Here is a 22,619-nt window from a genome sequence, read left to right as displayed (position 1 = left end):
TTCTTTCCTTGGCTAGGACATGGAGTGAGCTACAGAGGTCACAACAACTGAAAACCTTTGTAGTATTCAGAGTGCAGGAAAGGGAAGGAAATCTGCCGTTTCCCCAGGTCTCTGATTTGGAGGAAGTGGCTGATCAGAGGTCAAAGGCTATGCCAGGAAAACTTTGGGGAATGGACATGGCCTGCAAAGTCTCCAGTTGCCAATCTCTTGTCTAGTAGTTCTTTGCAACTGGAGAGAATTCCCTAATTGTGCCTATTTAATGATACCAGGGAGCAAATCAAAGGGTGAAAGGGTGGCAGCTATTTAAGATGAGCCCATGGCTGAAACTTCAGTTGGCCATGTCATACTTGTGAGCATTAAAAACCACTCCAGAACAGTTCTGAAAAATGACAAATATGTATGATTATACAGAGTAGTCCCTGAATTATAGCTGTAGCTATTATTCTGAGAGAAAGGAAAATGCTCCCATACTCACCAAATACTTGAACATTATAGAGTATGAATGCAGCTCTGCCTTCACCCACTCCATTGTCAGCCATACAGCTGTAGGTCCCTGAGTCCTCCTCACTGATCGTATCGATTAGGAGATTGCCGAGAAGGAACCGGGTCTTGTTGTAGCCAGACACTCTGGAACCATCCTTAACCCAAGTGACACGTGGAGGAGGAATCCCACTAGCCACACATTCCAGGATTAGGGTTTGGCCTTTGGTGACAATGATAGTCTGAGTCTCTGGGGGATAAATTATGCGAGCTGCCTCAGCTGTTGAGCCTAGAGCAGAGGGAAAGTTCAATGGAAGAAAAGTATGACTCTTCTAAAGATTCTGATCAAGATCAAGAAAATGTCCTATGCAGGCAGACAGCTTATTGCTGCCAAATTCCTGCTAAATGGGATACCAAGCAAAGGGGTTAGATCCAGTGGTTCATTAACAGAAGGCAGTGATTGATAAATATTTTCACCAAGTTCCCCTCACAGGCCACCACCCATGGATAAACAGTCACACAGGTCCTGTAATTCCAGAAATCAACTTTCTCTTGGGTTTGGAAGGGACTGCAGGGGTGGAATTCTACAGACATATTGTTTGGTCCAACCCATGGAGGCAGGGGTTTGGCTACTTTGCCATCAAAAATTTTAGGCTCTTAAGTAATATACACCTTTTAAAATTACCAAAACTAAAGGAGAATATACACTGATAGGCTCCTACTGCCTGGACTTGTGGTAAGTAAAAAGGAGGTTAGCAGGAGAAAGCTGGAACCAGCTAAACCTGGCAAGGTAGTGTCCCATTTGCCCCTGCCTGGTACCAGATTGATGTCCTTTTAGATGCCTTTCCAACTGTAGGTAACTTGTGGATATTTTCTTACAATTAGTGTAACTGGATCGGGAAATATATGAAAAACTATATAAAAACACGAAGAAGATAAACTAAATTTGAGTCCAGTAGAACTGTAGAGACCACCAAGATTTTCCAAGATATAATTTTTGCGAGTCAAAGTTCCTTCATTGAAATTTTTACTCTCAAAAGCTTATATCCTGGAAAATCTTGTTGGTCACTGATTACAAGATATGGTCTTCCTTCAAAAGCCGAGTTGTTGTAACTAAACTACTGGATGGACCCCACAATTCCACAGATCAGAAAAGACCCGATTACCGAGCTTCTAGCAGCTGCTAAAATGGCCATAGCTTTAAAACGGAAAGAAAAATCTATCCCAACTATCTTGATGTGGTTCAGCAAAATCTGGGAACATTATATTATGGAGAAAACTGCTGAATAAGATTGCTCAATCAGAGTCACATAATAATCAAACCAAATTTTCTGAGAAGTGGTCCGCTCCTGGACCATATGGTTATCCATAATATAGTTCTCAAACATGTTCAGTAAGCTTGTTACAATTATGATGTTATAATATATAGTGTGTAATTAATCTTTAATTTACTGTACAACTTGTTGGTTTACTCCTTTTATGAAGCCTAGTGTACATTGTCAGGAACTGGTTAGTCTTAAAATTGTGGAAAAGCTTGTTATGTAGATGCTATTGTTTTTGTAAAAAGTTGATCAGTGCTTGTAGTTTGAATGTATCGTGTAAATTCATAAAATAAAAATTATAAAGAAAAAAAAAAATCCTGTTGGACTCAAATCTAGCTCTTTTGCTGCAGACCAACACTCCTACCCTCCTGAAACAGAAGAGCTCGCCTAGAAGGGGAAAAATTATCATGTGAGGCCTCCAGTCCTTTGGCTTCTTCCTTCTCTCTGCAGGTACATGCCTTCTTTCTGGATGTACAATCATAAGAAATGAAGATGCATTCAGATCAGAGGCCTCCTGAAACACCGTGATGCAAGGCAGAAACAAGCAAATGAGACAGGTGCTATAAGCAGAACAAGCAATTTAAAGGCTTATTAAGTTTTCAAAGTGGATAACTTACATCTTTAAACCAAATTAATTATTTTGTACTGATGTATAAATACACATCTACATATGCTCTCAAACAATAAAGAGCAAGCCTAAAATCTCAAAGTCTGCTTACAATGAATGGTTTTGCTGATGCCTGTAAAATGGGACTCCACCATAAGACAGCTTTTGACCCAAGATTCCTAAATGTCCCAAAGGGGTGACTTACGTCTCACACGCAATCTCTCACTAGACACGGATGTTTTCACTTCCTGGGTGATGGGGTTATAAGCTGCACATTTGTAAGTTCCCTCATCCTCCTGGCTCGCATTGACAATCTGAAGATTCCCAGATGGCATGATCAGGTAGTTATCTGTTAAAGTACAGCAAGAAGAGAATGAGAACTATACAGCATCCAGAGGCATGGAACATGTTTATTGTGCACTCGCTTGCATACTGTAGGCACAAAATGAACACTATATTGTACAGTAGTGGCTAGAGAAGATTTCAACCATATTTGGCAAGCGCAAAGAAAGAAAATGATGGATAATAGGAAGAATGGAATGAAAAGGAAGTAAAATCAGCTGTAATTCTCATAGCAAAATGTGGCTTGGTATGATAATTCAAATAAGTAATTATGAACTGAAGGATGAAAAAGACTTGCTGCTGAATGCAAAACTTGACAGCTAGGATGAAGCTGCTATGAACTTGTTCCCCATCTTAGAAGAAGAAAATGAGGGCTCAGCAAATGCTAAGAAGCAGAAAAAGAGAGCTCAGAGACAGAATACTACTGTAGTCCATCTCAGCTCAAATAAACATAATTGCCGCCTTCTTTTTCTTCTTGCTATAAGAAGATGTTATGGAGGCAAGTCAAATGCTTTCAAAGGAGCTATGCTGGAGGTTCAATTCATATGTTATCACAATGGCATGGGACTGGACCACAGGGAGCACCTCTTTTGCCACAATGTATGAATTCATATGCAATGAAGCCTTCAGCCTTAAAACTTTGAAATCAAGATGGGTGATGCTAGCATTGCTAACCACCTGCAGAACAAGTCTTGTCCCTTTAATAGAGGCTTAATGGGATATTATTTACCTTTATGCCACAGAAAGCTTCAACTGCCCACTTCTGCACATTAAGCCTGTATTAAAGGAAGAGGACATTTTGCTCAAGGTGAGCCCATACAGTAGCCATCACGCTTTATCCATATAAAGTGGCCTGAAAATATGAGATACCATACTACATTTATAAAGCCGTTTTAGGTCTCCCTGTATTATGCTCCAAGTTATTTCCATTGCACTAGACTGCAGCAGAGGCGTCAAGCTGTGCTGACGACTCTCAGCCAAGAGTGGAGGAAAAAGGTTTGGATTCAAGCAGAGGCTATCCAGGCATGGAAGGTGGGATGCTTTGGTCAGATTTCCACTCCTGCTGCAAATCTCTGGCTCCCCCACTTGTTCTGTTCCTAAATGTACCCCATCCTGTTGGAGCAGCATTTGGGCGAGGGGGGGAGTCTTTAGGGCTGCAGCAGGAGACAAAAAAGTCCTGCTCAACTGAAGGAAAACATCAGCCAGTGGGCATTACTGCTGGGTCTTATATTCGTCCTAAGCCACAGCCAAAGGAAAGGCGAAACTTTTAAAAAGTGTGAAATAAAAAGTTAAAATTATACAGTTGTACCTCCTTTCCCAATATGCCATGACTCACCTCTGGAGGCCTCTAGCCATTCTTGCTTCACACTGTAGCGGACCTGTGCCTTGGGATGGCTTTCAGGCAGATCACATGCAATTACAGCTGTATTTCCCTCATCAACTTCTATCACATGCTGGCCATCGTATTTGAAGTCTTTGAGATCTGTTTAAGAGGACGCAAAGAGGATCTTGTTAAGAGAACAGTTCACCTGCCCATGGGGTAAACTCAACTCAGAGGCCAAGAGGCATGAGTGACTTCAAAACAATCTCCTGAGGAATGGTGTTCCAGGTTGCTTATTTGTTATGGAAATTAGGAAGATTGCATCCTTCTCATTATACAACCTTATGTACACTTCAAAAACCTCAAGAATCACAGTGCCTGCAGCTGTGTTTGTTGATTCTCTGATGTCATGACTATGCTTCCTCATCTGCATGGGCAGGATAGAGTAAAAAGTGAAAGAGGGTCTGTATATCAACTTTACATGAAAGTTAGATCCCAGTGATTTATGTGGAACTTATTTCCCAACAAATGTTATTACGGTTAAATTAATGGTTGGATTGTGTTTGTAAAACTTTTAAAAACTTCTACTAAGGCTTAATGTAAATGACTTAAAGGCCAAAATTAAATAATGGAAAATGGAAATGTGGAATTCCCAGCTCCATCTTTAGTTATTGCTGCAAGGTTGGGTGATCACTTATTTATTTATTTATTTATATTTATTTATATTTACATTTATATCCCGCCCTCCCCGCCTAGGCGGCTCAGGGCGGCTAACAACATTTCACATATTTAACAAAGGATAAAACTTTAAAATTTAACAATTAAAGAAATTAAACATAAAAACCAGTTAATTAAGTTAAAATATTTAAAATACATGATTCATTACATAGAATAAATCTGGCAGCAGTAAACTTGTTTGGCGCTGGTTCTGCCAGTTTAGATGGTTCCATAGTCGTATAGTAGATGGCGGCAGGAGAGAATCAATGGGAGACAATGGTGCAAAAGTCCTCACTCAATTAGTTTTAAATTTACTTCTCCATCTGGACTTGAAATCATACATGAGCCTAACAGGAAGGAAAATGGCCATGGAAAGCTTTTTTATGGATAAATTAGGAGGCACAGGAATTATCAAGCACTTCATATTTGCCTGCTAACATTCCCCTGCATGTGCTGTTCCTCTTACGCAGCCCTCACATTCTTAGTTCAGCAATATGTGGATAGGGTACAGGTCAGCTAATGTAATACCTAAGCTTCATTTATTTCAGTGGTTGTTACATCAAAGTGTGCTTGCCACTTTCATATCACCAAAAGTCACTTTCCAGGCATCTGAAGCTATTAATAATGATTTTGATATTACTTTGCACAATAAATTGATACAACCACTGGACAAAGACCACCAAATTCAAGCAAAAATACTACTAAGTTGATATATTTTCAACAGACACAGATTGCATAGCCTAGCTGAATGTTCTGAGGCTGCTTATTTCTCTTCTGCCTGCCATTGTTTTCATGCTATCTGATTTCTGCACCAAGCACCAAACTATCCTAAGAGTAGACTAGTGCTGACTTCCTGAAATGTTTCTGCAGAATTCTGGTCTATAATAACCAAGTCACTCCAAAATAACTCATTACGAAACTCTGCAGATATTTTATATTTATCTATGTGTGTGTATATGTATGATATATATGTTATATATGTATGATAGCAAACTTTAAATGGAAGCTTAATGCTCTTTGTGAATAGCCTGGGTTGTTCACAGGTCATTGATAAAAGAAAATCTAATTATTACATTCTTACTTGAGGTAGTTCATGTATTGGAGCACTTAATGACAGCAGTCCCAAATGTCTGTATTTTGAGATGTCAATTTGTTCATTTCAACCTTAGAAGCTAACAGATATACAATATTGCACTGCAGAAAGTTTCTAGATATTCTCTTTGGAACCAAGAGTTAAAAGAACTGATACATATTTAGCCACACCCAATGCAATTTTCAGGTCATTACCATCGAGTAAGAAAAGAACAGTTTCCGAAGCATAGGGAGGTATGTGGTTGCTTAATGGGGCATAATATAGCAGTTTCTGAGTGTCATAAACATAGGATGCTCAAGCAAAATGTGGAAGGCATATCCATCTCTTGCAAGCCATTAAGAGCAAATTCTGCCAGACTACACCTTTCAAGCAAACCAGCCCTGTAAAACTGTGGAAGGTCCTACAAAACCATGGAACTGAGAAATAACAGAAATAAGAGGGTAGTACATTAGATGGGGGGGATGCCATAAAACAAAGAAGAACAAACATGGTAGCCTCTCATTAAGGTACTGAGAGCCTTCTTCCAGAAGAGCAAATAGACTGTTTTCAGAGAACAAAATTTTTATCCTCAGCTTAAAAGCAAGGAGTCAAGTTCTAGCCTCTAATGACCTCTGTCCAAATTGTGCCCACAAGGCAATGCTGGAGACACAATAAGGAATATTCATCAATTTTCTCAAAAACTGGGGGAGTCGAATGCCAATCTTCTCGGTAACTGTATTTATCCAAATTACAGATCCAAAAAAACCACAAAGGGAACAACCTTTAGGTTGAAAACCTGAAGAGCTCTAGGTACGTATCTGCTGCCTTTGGAATAATATAAATTTCTGATAGCTCCAGAGAACAGTTTTGCCTTATTAAGCACAACTGTGAGATTTCCATGATAGATCAGCTGAGAACAGAATACCTAGACAGAAAAAGGGTTTATTTATTCAATTATATATCCATCAATAATCCATCCCGAGGAGGCCTATTCTCTTTTTAAAGAGCACCAGAATCTTACATTTTATTATAATTAATTGACAGGGTTTCATTTCTGCAATAATTATAGAAGGTTTTAAAAGATATTAGTAAGTATGTGATAAAATAACAGCATCCTCCACATAAAGTAAAATAGGGACACTGGAATTAGTGAGTTTAGGGAAATGGCAAGATTCACTGAAATTTCTTTCTCATCTACCCCCTTCTGCTCCCCAATCCCTCTTCCTTTCTCCCTTTTCCCACTTACTACTCCCTCTTCCCTTATCTTATAATAAATATCCTTTAAACAGTTAATATGGTTAATTCTCAAATGCTAAAATACAGGACTCATAGAGGACCTTCCGTCTAAAATTTAACATAAATTCTATTTTTCTAGTTCCTATATCTATCATTAATTTAAATTTAAATTAAGCACCACTACTGAATATCCTAAAATAGTTAAAAGAAAATAAACAATTGGAAACAATTAAGGATAGTTAAGAAAATAAAACTACTGGAAACAGTTAAATTATGGAAAGATAAAATTGAATGGGTTAAAAGGGGTTAAAATTGAAAGTATTAAAAGGTAACATTAGATAGGTTACAGGTCAACCTTAAAATAGGTTAATGCATTAGTCCTATCTAATCCCTACTAATTATATGTTAAAATAAAAGTTATATCTCAGACAACACAACTGCTCTTCTCAAGGTCTGCATTATCAAAGCAACAGCTAAGAAGAAAAAAGAAAAAAAGCACAAAAGTGGGTGAGTTAAAACTCCCTAAAACATAACATAATTAAATAGCCAACAACAACATATAAGTCCTATCTAATGAAAATAATGGGGGGATATGTACGTAAATAAGAGAGAAAACATAAAATAAGCTCTTGTGAAATGCCACTGCAGCACTTCTCGCCAGCAACTGGAACTGGAACTTCACAGTCACACTCCTCATTAATTGCCAGTTCTGATCCTGATTACAATTGAACTTACTTCTAAGTAATCATAAGGAGATTTCTTTGATCTCTGAGTGGGATAATCATACCCTGCTCAGACTACAAATGGATATTTAATATTGTTCTGGGGAAGTCAAAGGTAAATGAACATCACCAGGGCTTTTTTTTGTAGAAAAGTAGGAACTCATTTGCATATTAGGTCACACCTTCTGACACTAAGTCAGCCAGAACTGCATTCCTGCTCAAAAAAAAAAAAAAGCCCTGAACTTCACTTGCTCATGCACTATACAACATGGAAACTGTTCAGCTAGATGGCTTAAGACAAACTCTGGCTGTGACTACTTTCAATAGAACCGGCCCATCCCAGTTAATGGAGCTCTATGTGATTTGAAGACCAATTTCTCTGTTCATTTTTCTCTCTCTACAGAGAATGCTCTTCATGGGTCAAAGGCTTTTTGTTGTTGTTTATGACAAACTGTTCATTAGTATTTTCTGATAAAGAACTTTTAAATAAAGAACCTTTGTTTTCTTTCTAGCATAAAACCATTAGCTCAGATTGCAGCAGGTCTTCAGGGTCTTATCCAGAGGTGCTGTAAGAGTGTGTGACCTCATCAGGGGCCTCCCAAATGCAGTTGTGCACCTCCAGTCCTGAGCTGTCTGCATGAAGCTAGTTCATCTTCAATTTTTTAAAAATACATAATTCTAATGATAATAATTGCCCTAATGTTTCAACATGAAGACAATGTTAAAAACAGCTACAATACTGCAAACACGACTCTGCTTACAAAAATTTATGCCAGGGAGCAAAGACAAAATATGTTTCTTAATGAGCGGCTAGATAAAGACTTCTCTGACTGCTAAACTAGTTTACTGTTTTAGTCCCTAAGCTCATACTGTGTTTTTAGGTGCTAAACAGCCAACAAGAAATCCTTTAAAAGTGAGAATGAGTATACCAGATTAAGATGAGATGGCTCAAGTTTCATAGAACAAGGTATTTGATGAGACACCTGCCTTTGCTTGCCTCCCTGCCAATACATTTGAGAAATCCATTAGGAGGGAATGTTTGCACAAGCTCTTACCACAACTAACCAATTCCTCCCTCATCACTCTTCCCCCACCTTCCTCCTCCCACTGGCTGTCTGAATTACTCCATCTGACTTCTTAATCATCTATGCAGGATTTTTAAAAAAGATGGCGTGAGAAAAGCTTCTCGTGATGTTCTCTCATGACAACCTTCTCCTTTACTATCATCTGCCTGACCTCATATTTCTCTTTTTCCAGTGAAACACACAGGGTCTAAGAGAAATTAAGTCATCTTTACCCATGCCTCAGCATATGGCTGTTAGAGAGATGATTTATAAAGGTGGATCAGGATCCACACTAGTGGATCCTGGTTGTTCTGAGGGTGGGTCACTAGTTTGTTCACAGAGACCAGAGACTCTTCAGCAGAGAAGGATCAGGTATGAGAGGGTGCCATTTCTGGAGCAGTTTGAAAATTAACAGAACTATACTGGTGAATCCCCTTGATCAAACCATAGGGAAATGATTTAATAAACAACTGACTTCCTCAATTGTTGTTCAATTACAGTATACTGTTGTTACTACTCTATCACGTTTATATAGTGTCAACAAAGTACTAAGTTTCACCCTACAATCTGATTTGTCTCATTATGAATTGTTATGCTTTAGCATGCTGCTACTCCTTCAAACATTATCCTTCAAACAATCTGACAAAGCACCAATAAATTATATAAATCTTGCACAGCAGTATTATGATTTTTCAAGAGTCGTTTTGAAGGAAATAAAGTCAGAAATGCAAACAGTCTTTAAAGCATGACATACTTTTCTAGGTATATAGAGGACTGTGACCATGTGACTATATCCATCTAAAACAGTAATGGAAAACGTGGGCATTAATTAATTCTTCACATTTATTTCTCACATTTTCTTCAAAAGGGTTGAAATAATGCATAGAGATATAGTTATTCATTTTTTTCCTTCCTCACACCAACTATAAGGCAGGTTAGGGTGAAAGATTAGGCCTGTTTGCTTAAGATTAGGGTTGTTTGCCTTTCTTCTTAGAGGTCTTTGTTTTGTCTTTTTTCCTTTTTGGAGGGCCTATTCCCTGTTTGGTTGTTCTGGCCCAAGATTACTTCATGAACTTCACAGCCTAAGTGGGCGTTAAAACACAACCCTTTCCAGAATAAGTCATATGGGCATTTCTGCTTAATACTGACATGACAGTCTATAGAGAACTCCCATTCCACAGTAAATCACTGGTTCTCAAACAGTTGGGGTACCCCTTCCATTGAGCACCCGGATGTAGAGAGGGACAAGTAGGGACAGGATCCTGAATCAGACAGATCTTCTCCTCCCACTGAAACAGAGAGGTTTCACACTCCCTCACTGGGAGTGATGCCATCCTTAGTTTGGAAATTGTGGACATAACAACTATAAGCCATTTTTAAATTATCCTGTTTTTAAATGTTTTATTTATTTATTGTTGTATATGTTGTGATACTGAAAGGCCTAACAAATTGTTGTGATCTGCTCTGAGTCCACGCAGGGAGGGTGGGATATAAATTAAAAAGATAGGAAGGTAGAGAGATGAGATGAGATGAGATGAGATGGGATGGGATAGGATAGATAGATGATGGATAGATGGATGATAGATAGATGGAAGACAAATAGATGGAAGACAGACAGACAGACAAGATGAGGATAGATAGATAGATAGATAGATAGATAGATAGATAGATAGATAGATAGATAGATAGACAGACAGACAGACAGACAGACAGACAGACAGACAGACAGACAGACAGACCCTTAATTCCCCATCAGCCAATGTGATTGGGGGGGGGGGAGGAATTAATAAAAAAAAACCTGCATTACTGTGTTACCTTATATGTGGTTCAATGAGGTAGCCATGTGCTGTTCTAGCCAGAGATATCCTCTTCTATTGCCAGTTCACAGAGCCTTTCATACAGCAGTAGACTGTATGCCCATAATAATATGCAAGATAATAAAAAGGATGGACTGGAGGGGTTGACACAGTGGCATCAAAGCCTGCCTCTATATATTCATGGCACAGATATTTGTTGCTGGGCTGGGGGACCCACTAAACACAGAAGAAATTGTGCAGGGTGAGCTAATTAAATTGGAAAATGGAACTACTTCACTCAGAAGAACATTCAGTGTTTCTCTATGCCCCACTACCATGCAGAGGCTGCCAGCTAGGTCTACACCCTAAGGAGGTATTCTTTACGTTTAACGGTTTTAGACTATAGAAATTTCTACCAAGTGTCAATTCTCTCCTTATTGCAACACTGTAATTCTGAATAAACTGCACACGTACACGTATGCCAAAGATTCAGTGCAGCAATTCTTAATTTGGACCTCCATTCCCAGCCTGCACAGAAACAAACATATATTCTGACAATAAGACTTCCCCAGAGCAAGGAGCTTCAGAAGGTGCACATTTTTTAAAAAAAGAAACATTCCAGCCTACTCTTGTATAATCCATGACAGTGAAAGAATAATGTCTACAGTTGGACTTTATCAATTCAAATGCTCAAGCACTTGGGACAGCAGAGACCAGAACAGTTTGTGAATTGAAAACTATGGCCAAATCTCCACTGGCAGGCTAGCAGAGTGGAAAAATATGTTTTCAGTCTCTGGGATTTATACCAGCTCTCTAACAGCAAAAGACAGCTCTGGCTCCAAGGTTCTCCCACCCACGCTCATGGAAAAGTGACACGAAATTTCTCAAACGGGCTAATTAAAGCAAGACTGCTTCAAAAACATTTTTAAATAAAAAACAGCTCCCTTGCTAGCATGGCAAAAAGCCTCCCCAAATGTAAAATGTATTAGCTGTCAGGAGACTATTTCAGATCTAGTGACTGGAATGAAGGAAAGGGGAGAGGCTACCAAGGACATAAAAATGATTTGCAGCAAACATGTTTAATACTTCAGGAATGTCTTGGCATCATATAACTAAAAATTAATAAAAAATAAAATGAACGTGTACAGAAAAGTAATTAATCCTTTTCAGACAAGGTAGAGCGGGAGAACCATGTTTCCACAGGGCATTGCAGCTCCAGGGAGGTTAATTACTTCACTTTCAGGAAATGTACAGCACATTCCATTGCTCCTGCTGTAGAAATGTGTATCTTTAGTCTCCCAATCCCTTTTTTATGGGAGAAAATATTAAGCAACACAGAAAATAAGACAGAAGGGGAAAGAGAACTAGAACTGAAAGAGCCTGGCTGTTCACATATTTCTCTGATCAACAAAATATAAACTAGAATCAGAAAAATTACTGTGCATCCTGGTGGTCTGAATTCATCACAGCCATATTTGGATCCCTGAGCCAAGGCAAAGTCTCCAGAACTGGCAAAGATGTGTTTGCACAAAAGCTGATCCAGAGTGAGTTTAAAAAAGAAAAAGAAACAGCATCTGAGCCAATGAGCATAAAGGGGAGGGGGCAGCCCAACACTTCTGCAATCCAAGCTCCTGGGGGGGGGGAGGATTTCTTTGCAGATGGAAAACAACAAAATTTTCTTCTATTAAAAGACCTGCTTGTAAAAGGAAAAGATAACTCCAAAGAAAGCTTGTTTCACAGAGGGTAAGAATGGCCTTTGAGGGCGAAGCCTGGTTGATGGCTTCTGAGATTGTTCATAAAATTGCTATCCCTCTGCTCAGTCAGGTCACCACTTTCCCTCCAAATGCTTAATCAGTAAAACAAAGACCATTTTTTTCAGTTCTTAGACAAAAAAATGACTCCCTCACCGATAATGAAAGCAAATGGCAATAGAGAGAAAAAAAGGAATGTCATGTTCATCTGGAGAGGCATCCCACACAACAGTGTAATAATATTAGTAAATTAAAATGCCAGAAGTTACCAAAACTTTCTCAGGAGCTGGGTGCCGTCTTTTCTCAGCAACACCAGGTTATGAGATAATGAAAAATTAAGCTGAAATTAGTATACAGCTATGTCTTTGAAACACATCTACAAACTCTGCAACTACTGTTCTTAACCATATTCTTAGCCATGTTGTTAACATGCATAGTGTTTCACACATTACTGTTTATCAAGCCTGTTAACACAGCAGTGATGTGGGAGAGCACACCTTTCTCTTTAAAAAAGTAACATGGGTAGTTAACAGCTGTCTCACATCTTCAAGAATATCAAAATATTTATATTTTGCCTTCAATACAAATCTCTAAGGCAGTAATGCATGAAGTGCTTCTTTCAACACAGGTACACTATATGTAGGAAGACTGATCCAACTGTGGCTTCCTTCAGCACATATTCATGGTGAGAAAAATATATATTTGCCTCACACATTATGCCGCTGGTGATTTGCAATGTGATCTTCAGACGTTCTGTTTCATAAGGGACTAAGAGCCTTGGACAGAAAGCATTATGCTAAGCTAGAAACAAACACACTCTCAAGTCTACAACCACTCCATGTTACCATCACGCCATCAGTAACAAAACTAAGGAAAGCTGTAACTTCCATGGCCAGGAAACAAAAACAAACAAAAATAGGGAACCTCTTTCAATTCAAAGCAGGATATGAGATACTCCTCAATTTGTCTAATTTAAAATTACAAAAGTGCTGAATGTAGAGTTCATTTATTCAGGGGTCATTTGTAGAAAAATAGGTGGTGGAGCTCATCCAGGGATTGTTATGCAGCTGCACCTATTATTCAATGGACAAGGTAAGTAGGTGGGGAGGACGAGGGGGAACCCTCAGAAAGGTTCAGGAGCTGTGCTCCTGTGAGCTCCTGCTGAATTCAAGGCCTGCATTTATTAGTATCCAGTAAACTTTGTCTTAGTAGCTGATATACTTCATGGAGAATGTCAGCAAATCTCTTCAATCAGAAATGGGTACAAACCCAGCTTAGGAGGCTTCCATACACTGGCTTGGATTCAGCAATGTGCAAGCAGAAACATAAGCAAACTTACCATGGTTCCACTTGCACAAGATCTAGCCCTTTCCTCCCTACATATCATAGTGCCCAGAAATTGGTTGCCCATGATCTTGCTAAAGCAGAAACACAAGTGGGATACAGTAAAGTCTGGCTTACTGCAAGCGGCTAACTTGGTCTTTCTCTTGTGTTTTCACTTGCGTGAGAGTTCTAGAGTCAGTGGATATTTTGCTCTGGGTTCAACCTACCCTACCATTTGGTGTATTGACAGTAGTGTGTTACAGGAAGTATCTCAAAGAAGAAGGACGTACCTCCTGTTTCAGGTATTCAATGCTACCAATGAAGTAGCTGTACCACGATGCTGTTCTTGCCAATCCATGTGAGAAACAAGCAATCAGCCCTGAGACTGGCATCCTAAGCTTGTAGATAGTCAGTGGTCCGGTGCTCTCATTCCTATTTCTGATCACACACAAATATAGTCTGGAAATGCTCATATCACGTAAATCACACACATTCTTCTTCAGTTCTTTTCTAGCAACAAGCCAGCAAGTAACTCCAACACAACTAGTATGCACGGTGTTCTTGTTTTCTCTTTTTCTGTTGCACACATACAATACATGTTAAACAAACATCACACCATACACTATACTGAACTATTCTGTATTTATTTAGTGAATTTCTACATTACCCTGTGCCACATCTGGTCCCCAAGGTGGTTGGTTCACAATGCAATTTAAAACCAAACAACATAAATTTCAGATCTAAAACCAGGAACACCTATATGTTTTTATTTCTTTCTCCCTTTCACTGTAATACTATCCTGGGAGTTCTTAGAGAATGAAAATGGCTTTTCAACATGGCTGTATCAAGGGACTTAGATTAGAGGCCCTGACAGATGCAAAATGAAGAATGGGAGTGGAGGTGGGGATTGTTGTTTTTCCTGAGAAGACAGCTGCAAATTCCCAGAGGTTCCCAAAAATGTCTCTGAACAAGGGTCACTGCCCACTGGCACTTTGCAAAAGACTCACCCCCAGGTGTTTAGCTTTAGCTAAGGATTGCTTTGCTGGCTTAACTTGCAGAACCTGAGACATAATATGCAAGCAAAGCACTTTTCAGCACTTTAATATGTGTATGTATAACATTACAATAACATTAGAGCAGGTTGTAATAAAATTTTAGTCTTTTAGAATTTTAGACTCAAGGCAACCTGGTTTCAGAGAGCCGGTTTGGGATAGTGGTTAAGTATGTGGACTCTTATCTGGGAGAACCGGGTTTGATTCCCCACTCCTCCACTTGCACCTGCTGGAATGGTCTTGGGTCAGTCATAGCTCTGGCAGAGTTTGTCCTTGAAAGGGCAGCTGCTGCAAGAGCACTCTCAGCCCCACCCACCTCACAGGGTGTCTGTTGCGACGGGGTGGGGGGAGAAGATATAGGAGATTGTAAGCCTGTCATGAGCCCTGACGAGGAGGAGCTAGAAGGGTTAACAGACCTGGAAGAGTTGCCAGCCAGTTCCTCAGCTGAACAAACAGCAGCTGGCCCATCAATCACTCTCCAGGCACCACTGTCAGCTGTTGACGATCAGCTCTCCTCCTCCCATCTCAAGAGTTTGAAGCAGGCTCCGGAAAGAACTTTCAGAGCGAAGACATGAGGCACGCCGATGCTTCAGATCTCTCAGCCCTGAGTTCTAACAGAGTAACTGCCACCCAGGGAGCAGGCTGATTGAGACTCCCATATAGCTCCCACCCAGGACCTGGTAACCTTGTGGAGCAACAAGTCTATTCTCTTGCTTGCATCCATGCTCCTTCCTGATCCTGACCTGCTTGATTTCCTTGGCACCCTGACCTTGTGGCTTTTGGACACTGACCTCTGATTCCGGTTTGTGATTCTGCACTGGTGACTTGGCTCCTGCTTGACTTCCTGGACTTTGACCTTGGACTGGCTTTGGACTCCTGCCTGCCTGCACCCTGAGAATGTGACAAAGCCGCTCTGAGCCTCTGATTCAGGGAGAACGGCGGGGTATAAATCTGCAATTCTTCTTCTTCTTCTAAAGCTGCCTCTCTGTTCTCTGAATTAACATATACCATCTTCAGTTCCCCTTACTGTGAATTAGAGCTGTTCGCTTTCTTCATAGTCACACTACTTTACTTATGCTAAAATTGGCCCGCTTCAAATACATTAACAAATGTGCCACTTTCACAATTACTGAAGTGCCTATATTTGTTTCTACCTTTGAGATGGTGCTTAATTTGCTAAGATTGCAGGCAATCTTGAGAGATGATAGATTAATAAGAAATATACCAGCAATGCAATTGTAATGCAGTTACTCTCATCTAATCATGCTTACTTCAGCAGGTGTTAGACAGGAGAACTGAATAGGATTGCACCAGAGATGTATTTTTCACATTTTAATTAGCTGGGGGCAGGAAAAAGTATGTCATTGACACAGCACTGAAAATATCATGCAGGCCAGAGTGACTCCTCCTGCAATAACTGATTCAACTAATTACCTTACTTGATTTTGAGCAGGTTTTAAGATCTTTCATTCCAATTCTTGATCAAAGACTGAAAAACACTGAGCTTCAACACTGGGTGTAAAGGAAATCACAAGAAAAAGGACTATGGTTGATGGAAAAGAACTAGGACTGGTGCTAAAAGAGCTGAAGGAATCATATATTGAGAGGGCAGAAGGAGAGAAGGAAGTAGCTGTGCATTCCATCTATCATGCCTAGATGCAGTTCTGGTCTGAAGACCCCAGTTCTTTCTTCTTTCAAGTTGCCACTTAGAATGTCATCAAAGGGAAGCAAGGAGACAACCCCCTCTTAACTGCCTTGATCAGCTGGGAATCCTTTCAGCAGGGAACACTTTGCATTCAGTTTTAATTAGCATTTGTAATTTTGATTCCTGTGAGCTTCTTTGGAAGCCATTTTTATTGCTAAGAAGCAACACAGGAGTCTATGAAATTTCCTACTTCTTGACTACTACAATGCCTTTTAAATCTCTTCATTATCTAAAATTTATTAGCAACACACTCATTCACAGGTTTTCCTCTGCAGCCATCTTGGAAAGGAAACAGGCTTTATTCACAAAAGAAAATTCAGCACCAGTTTACACATAACCTTTTCCTTCATATGGACAACATAAAGGAAAGGAAAATATGTATACCTGTGTACTCTGCTGCATGTGAAGAGAGTGTTTATATTACCATAAAAGATGTTGTATGCATCAGCTTCCAAACCTGTGTCATTGTAATCCTGGTGGTGGAAGGTGCCAACAAGTCACAGTCGACTTATGGTGACCCTCACAGGGTTTTCAAGGCAGGAAACCTTCAGAGGTAGCTTGTCAATTGGTTTCCTCTGCATTGTGACCCCGGTATTCCTTGGCAGTCTCCCAACTGGGGGTGACCTTGCTTAGCTTCTGAGATATGACAAGATTGGAATAGCCTGGGCTATTCAGGTAGCACATTGCAATACCGCTTCTGCTTGAAGAATGGCACCTCTCCTCCCTCTCTTTCTTCTGCCCACAGCTATATAATAGCCAATTCATCCCCACATTTAAACAAAAAAAAAGTAAGAACGAGTACTGCAAGAATTAACTGCTAGTCTCAACTAGTTCTCTAAAGTAGCCTGAGCTGGGACCAGCTCAAGCGTGCCCATCAGCACTCTGCACGAAAGGCAATCCCAAGGCTAAAGTTCATCTGCCAACATGTCAAAAATATTGGCAAGGATAATCCCTTGCAGACAGGGTGCTTCTGGGTAACAGGAAGGATGATATGTACACATGACTGTCAAGCTTTCTCGTCAGGGCAGATCATCTAAGTTATAATAGCACCACTGTATTTCTGCATTCTGCCAGCTTATCTGACCAAATCCACTTCTGAATGGGGGAACAACAACGGGTTTCTTCATTATCCAACATCACTAGCTATAACTACTGTCTTTTCTATTTTAATCAGAATTGTGAATAAGATGTCCATAGCAACAAAACCAGGCTGTGTCCATGAATAAGTCTATGAACATTCAAGAAATGTACTGTTTTCTCCATAGCATAGCTGTAACATGGGCCTGGAGGGAAACAGCGTAACCCAGGTAAACTGAACAATGACAGCTTTGTCCAAATACGTTTTTTTAAAAAATCCTGAGAGTATGGAGGCCCAAAAGCAAAAAGAACTGCGCTAAGAGGCAGAGTAAGCACTGCTTTCCCATTCTCTGTTAAATGCAAACCATGCCTTGAGTAATCCCATCCACCTTTTCACTCCCCTCCTCTGTGAATCCACAGGCAAAACACAGCCCCCATTCTGCTCTGGAATGCACTCTTCGAAACTTAATCTAAGTGCAGAGCTCAGTCCAAATCCCCAAAGGCTGCAACCCAATGGCAGACCCCTCCCATGGAGTCTTGGAGTTGCTGCTCCATTCCACTCTGCTTCTCCTTTTCTAACCCAACCCAACCTAAACATTTCACTTCTGATTAATATCTTGATGACAAGCCAATAATTCTTGGCTTTGAAACAAAACCAGGCTCTGTTTTGAACAAATATATCTCCTTCATTTTTTTTCCAAGGCATATCTCCTTTCTCTATTCTTTCCACACCCTGTGGTGCCCTGAAGAGGGAACCCTCCTGTTTCTAGCTGAGGCAGGTTACAAGGCAGCTCTGTCCAATGACTAATACAGATAATAGCATTTACTTCATGGGCTTGCTGTATCAGAAATGCTTCCCATCAACATTACCAGTATCCCAATTTGAATACACCATTTACTCAATAGAAGGCACAGACTTATTTCGAGCTGCAAGTGTGAGATCAGCTGAGGGGGTTCCTTCATCTACAATGACAGAGCTATTCTGAAAAAATGAATCTAGTGGTCAAACTGGTATGTAGCTCTGGTCCAATACATACTGTGACATCCAGTGTCAGACCAGAGTTCAAAGAATGACATCTCCTACAAACAGAAATGAAAAGTACTAGATCATCTGCCTGATGCTAGAGATATGCTATGTGTGTTTGATTCTGCTTGCTAATGAACACAGGGATCTAAAGGTTTGTGGTTTCAGGGAAAGGAGGAAAGTGACTCACTTGCTAATGTCACCATGGCTGGAACGCTTGCAACAACACCTTCAGGCATAAGGGCTATGCACTGATAACGGCCCACTGTGTGGTTGTTTAAGGCGGTAATGGTGAGAAGTCTCTGATTTATGTGAATCCCCAGAACTTCATCTGATTCAGGCAGCTCCTTTCCGTTCAGCCTCCAGGTGACACTTACGCTCAGGGGTTCAACCACACATCCCAGGCTCACCAAGCCACCATGCTTCTGGACAATAGAAGCAGGCTGTACAGAGACCTGAAGAGATTCACCTGCACAGAACAACAACCAAGAAAACTTCATGAGCACTAGCTTACAAACAGTAGGCTGTTCACTCAAACTCTATTTACCCAGCTACTCAGATTCTAACCGCCTTCAATTTTTCATGTAAAACTATTTGAGACAGAAATATGGAAAAGTGAAACTAGATGATGTGACTGCTGTAACTCCTCTTACTGTCATCAGGTGGTTGGCTGCTTAGGCGCAAGAGAATGGGAACAGTTCTTATTCAAATACTGAGTCTTCATCCAGAAATATACATATATTCTTAACCTGACTGTGAACATTTGTATATTTTGTTGCCCACCTGGGGAAAATAGCCAGGCAAATAGCAAATTAAATATGATTCCCAAAACAGGTTAGAATTCTTAAGACCAGTAAGTAAGCCAGGTAGCTGAAAACCACAGAGCCCTAGAGTTGGAAGGGGCTATATAGGCCATCTAGTCCAACCTCCTTGCTCAATGCAGGATCAGCTTAGAGCATCGCTGACAAGTGTCCCTCCAGCCGCTGCTTGAAAACTGCCAGTGACTGATGGTTCAAAACTATATTACAGAAGACAAATAATTGTTCAAAACTATGTTACAGAAGACAGCTAAGAGGAAGGCAACTTCTGGTGACAGTGATGGGACCCAACCTCTTTCAAAAGTAGAAATAAAGTCCATTCCCTGAAAAGCAGCAGTTGTACCAGGATAAAATGGTGAAAGGACTCTCACTCACCCAGTTTCACAATGCAACTAGCAAATACAAAGAGGACACAAGCAGCAGCAATCATCAACTGTTTTTTTCCTGATATCATTGTCATCCCGTACAGAGAAGTCTGGGACAAAATAAATCAAGTGGGGTTCCCATAAGCTGCCCCAGAGGACGTAAAGACAGGAATTCAGCTTCTTGGGCTCCCTAGTTGAGAAAGAAAGAGAAAAAAAAATAGAACAGATTAGTCAACAAGCAAGAGGATAATCATTCCATATTTCTACAGCCCAGTAACTTGTCTCTGCAGGTAAACTGTCACTACAAGGGAAATATATCTGTGGCACTTGTGGGAATTAAGTCCTTAATCTTTTCTTGTCATATGACCAGCTGTCTTGTCATATCACCATATGTCACACTATAGTATTTTCTATACCATTTTCAGTTGCACTACCCATTAACTTAAGTAAGCAAATAAGGAAGCCAGAAGTCAAATTTTTGCTGATCTACTTGGCCAGTAGTTAAAAAAGCTGGAGTTGAAGATACTAGGAACTGAAATTGTATGGTTTTATTACAAGGACTGTTTACAAGAGAAAATAATAACTGTGGCTACAGCACAATACAAATTTGCCAGTGTAGCATCAGCATATTTCCTACTGACATCAGTAATCAGTACTATGGAAGAGCCATATGTGATTGTACTTTTCCAATATCTGTTCCCAGGAGATTTCAAGAGGGTCAAGAAGACTTCAATATGACCATAACTATAGGCGTCAGGTAGCTATATGACTATAGTAATGAATCTTAGCATTATTCAGCAGTTATTATCTCTTGGAGCAACAAGCAAAATTAGTCTGTTACCAACCAAACTGCATTTATGGGAACCATTCATGAGAAAACACAGGGATAACCCATATACTATAATCACATGTTAGGGATCACTGTAACTCTCCCCTCTCCAGAATTTGCAGTTTCTTTTTCATTTGCAAAAAAGTTGACATGTGAACATGGCGCATGCACAGCTCCTGTTGCATCAGCTCTACCCAACGCAACTGAAATATTCCAGCAAGCAACGTGCCATACTAAAAGACTCTTCTAATGATATTTTCAGGAGATAAAATAAAACACGTTCAATCAAGTTCAGTCTAAGTTGCTTGTTTTGCCAAGTTCTGTTACCACTTTTGGCTGTAATTACTATATATATATATATATATATATATATATATATATATATATATATATATATATATATATTGGTTTAATCACAGAGACAAATGAAGAGATTTCCTTAGCCCTTGGGCTCTTTTTTCATAAAATAAAAAACCTAGTAAGAAAAAAGAAGAAAAACAAGAAAGAAAAATAGTTTTGGAGAGAAATTACCCTGAAATTAAACAGAGACAGAAAAGAATCATATAAGTATGTACTCGATACTAATTAGACAGTGCTCAGATACTTCAACAAGGAAAAATATTTTACAATACCAGATTCTCACTTCCAGAAACAACATCCTAGAAAAAATATAAAACCTATCCCTTTTACAGATGGTAACATTCAGCATCTAAAGACTGCATTTTAAACCATACATGCAACAACACAAACATTACTTCATCTTTTTAATAATAACTTTAAGATGGATTTCAGGATTTAAGACTATGGTTAAAAGTTTTCACTTGCAGTGTTAATGCTTGCAAGAGAGGAACATTGTAAAAATAACATGAGTTCCAATGAATGTTAAGCTGCTTCATATTTAAAAAAATGTAACTAAATATGCACATTGTTATGTCAACTAGTGATAATTTCCAAGTTTATCAATACTGTAAAAATAAATAAATAAATAAATAAATAAATAATACTAAAGAATTCACAGTTGCTAAAATCATATCCCAAACATCCCAGACTTTAACAGTCTAAAATGGGATTCATCTTTCTAGCAGGCAATTATCTTCTACTTTTCCTCTGGATCTGTTCCAACTTCAAGTTGGCATCCTGCGAGCACACAGTCCTAGAAACATGATGGAAAAGATTATTAACATATTTTTTTCCAGAGCCAAGCTCATAAGCAGGACCAGGCAGGAATGCAAGATCCTGCTGGATAACCAGTTCCAGCATCATATTTCATTTTGTGTGAACTTGCACGATGGCTCCAAAAAGTGTTCCCAAGAGCACTGTATATAAAACTTTAAAGTAAATGCTTGATTTATCACCATTACAAGGCTGCAGGCCTTTTGTACTGTCCCAGGGACAGCAACGGCTTCTAGATTGCTTGCCTGGGAGAACACACGTGCACACAACAGCAACATTGTTTTTATAAATACTTTCTTGTCAGGTAAAAACATCAATTTCCTGTCAGTCTACTGAGGCACTGAAGTCATTTTTTCAGAAAATCAAAGGGCTACCCAATTAGCCAAGTGCATTATGGAAAAGTGAATCAGAGGCACAGGGCGTAAAAACTAACAGCAAAGGTTCTGATTCCCCCACCCAATATGTGGCTCATGTAGGTGGGGATGGGGGAGAAAGATGTGAATATTGCAGGCAGCAAGAGGAAGAAAGAGGAAAAGGAAGGTGGAAAGAGCTCTATGATTCTAACACTGGCAACAAGAGAGGTGTTGGATGATTAGAGTCTGAAGGTTTTATTGAGGAAATGCTGCCTGCAGCTTCAGACCCCTGCTGCTTAAATAAGGGCCAGCCCTGGCAATTCTTGTTACTACCACACCATCTGAAATTTACGAAGGGGGTCTTAAATGAAAAATAGCCCTTGCTTCAGCTGCTGGGCATGAACATATCTTAGCGCACTAAGAGAAAGAGGGTGGGAGCAGGAGAAGGGGTTTGGGATGTCCACGGAAGA

General features: G+C 39.7%; 1 protein-coding gene across 3 annotated transcripts in view; it reads right to left on the bottom strand.

Moving 5' to 3' along the window:
* BOC (BOC cell adhesion associated, oncogene regulated) overlaps positions 1-22,619 on the bottom strand; it is a 96,042-nt gene that overhangs the window by 30,164 nt on the left and 43,259 nt on the right. For all 3 annotated transcript variants that reach the window (XM_060234633.1, XM_060234635.1, XM_060234636.1), the window contains exons 3-7: positions 19,805-19,984; positions 18,802-19,080; positions 4,088-4,234; positions 2,615-2,758; positions 476-769 (exon numbers count right to left, since the gene is read on the bottom strand). In XM_060234633.1, coding sequence (XP_060090616.1) covers positions 476-769; positions 2,615-2,758; positions 4,088-4,234; positions 18,802-19,080; positions 19,805-19,889 — 949 coding nt within the window. In that variant the 5' untranslated portion in view covers positions 19,890-19,984. The remainder of the gene's footprint in view (positions 1-475; positions 770-2,614; positions 2,759-4,087; positions 4,235-18,801; positions 19,081-19,804; positions 19,985-22,619) is intronic.

The sequence above is a fragment of the Heteronotia binoei genome, chromosome 3 (genome assembly GCF_032191835.1).
Source record: "Heteronotia binoei isolate CCM8104 ecotype False Entrance Well chromosome 3, APGP_CSIRO_Hbin_v1, whole genome shotgun sequence".
Lineage (NCBI taxonomy): Eukaryota > Metazoa > Chordata > Lepidosauria > Squamata > Gekkonidae > Heteronotia > Heteronotia binoei.
This window is presented reverse-complemented; position numbering and strand designations above follow the sequence as displayed.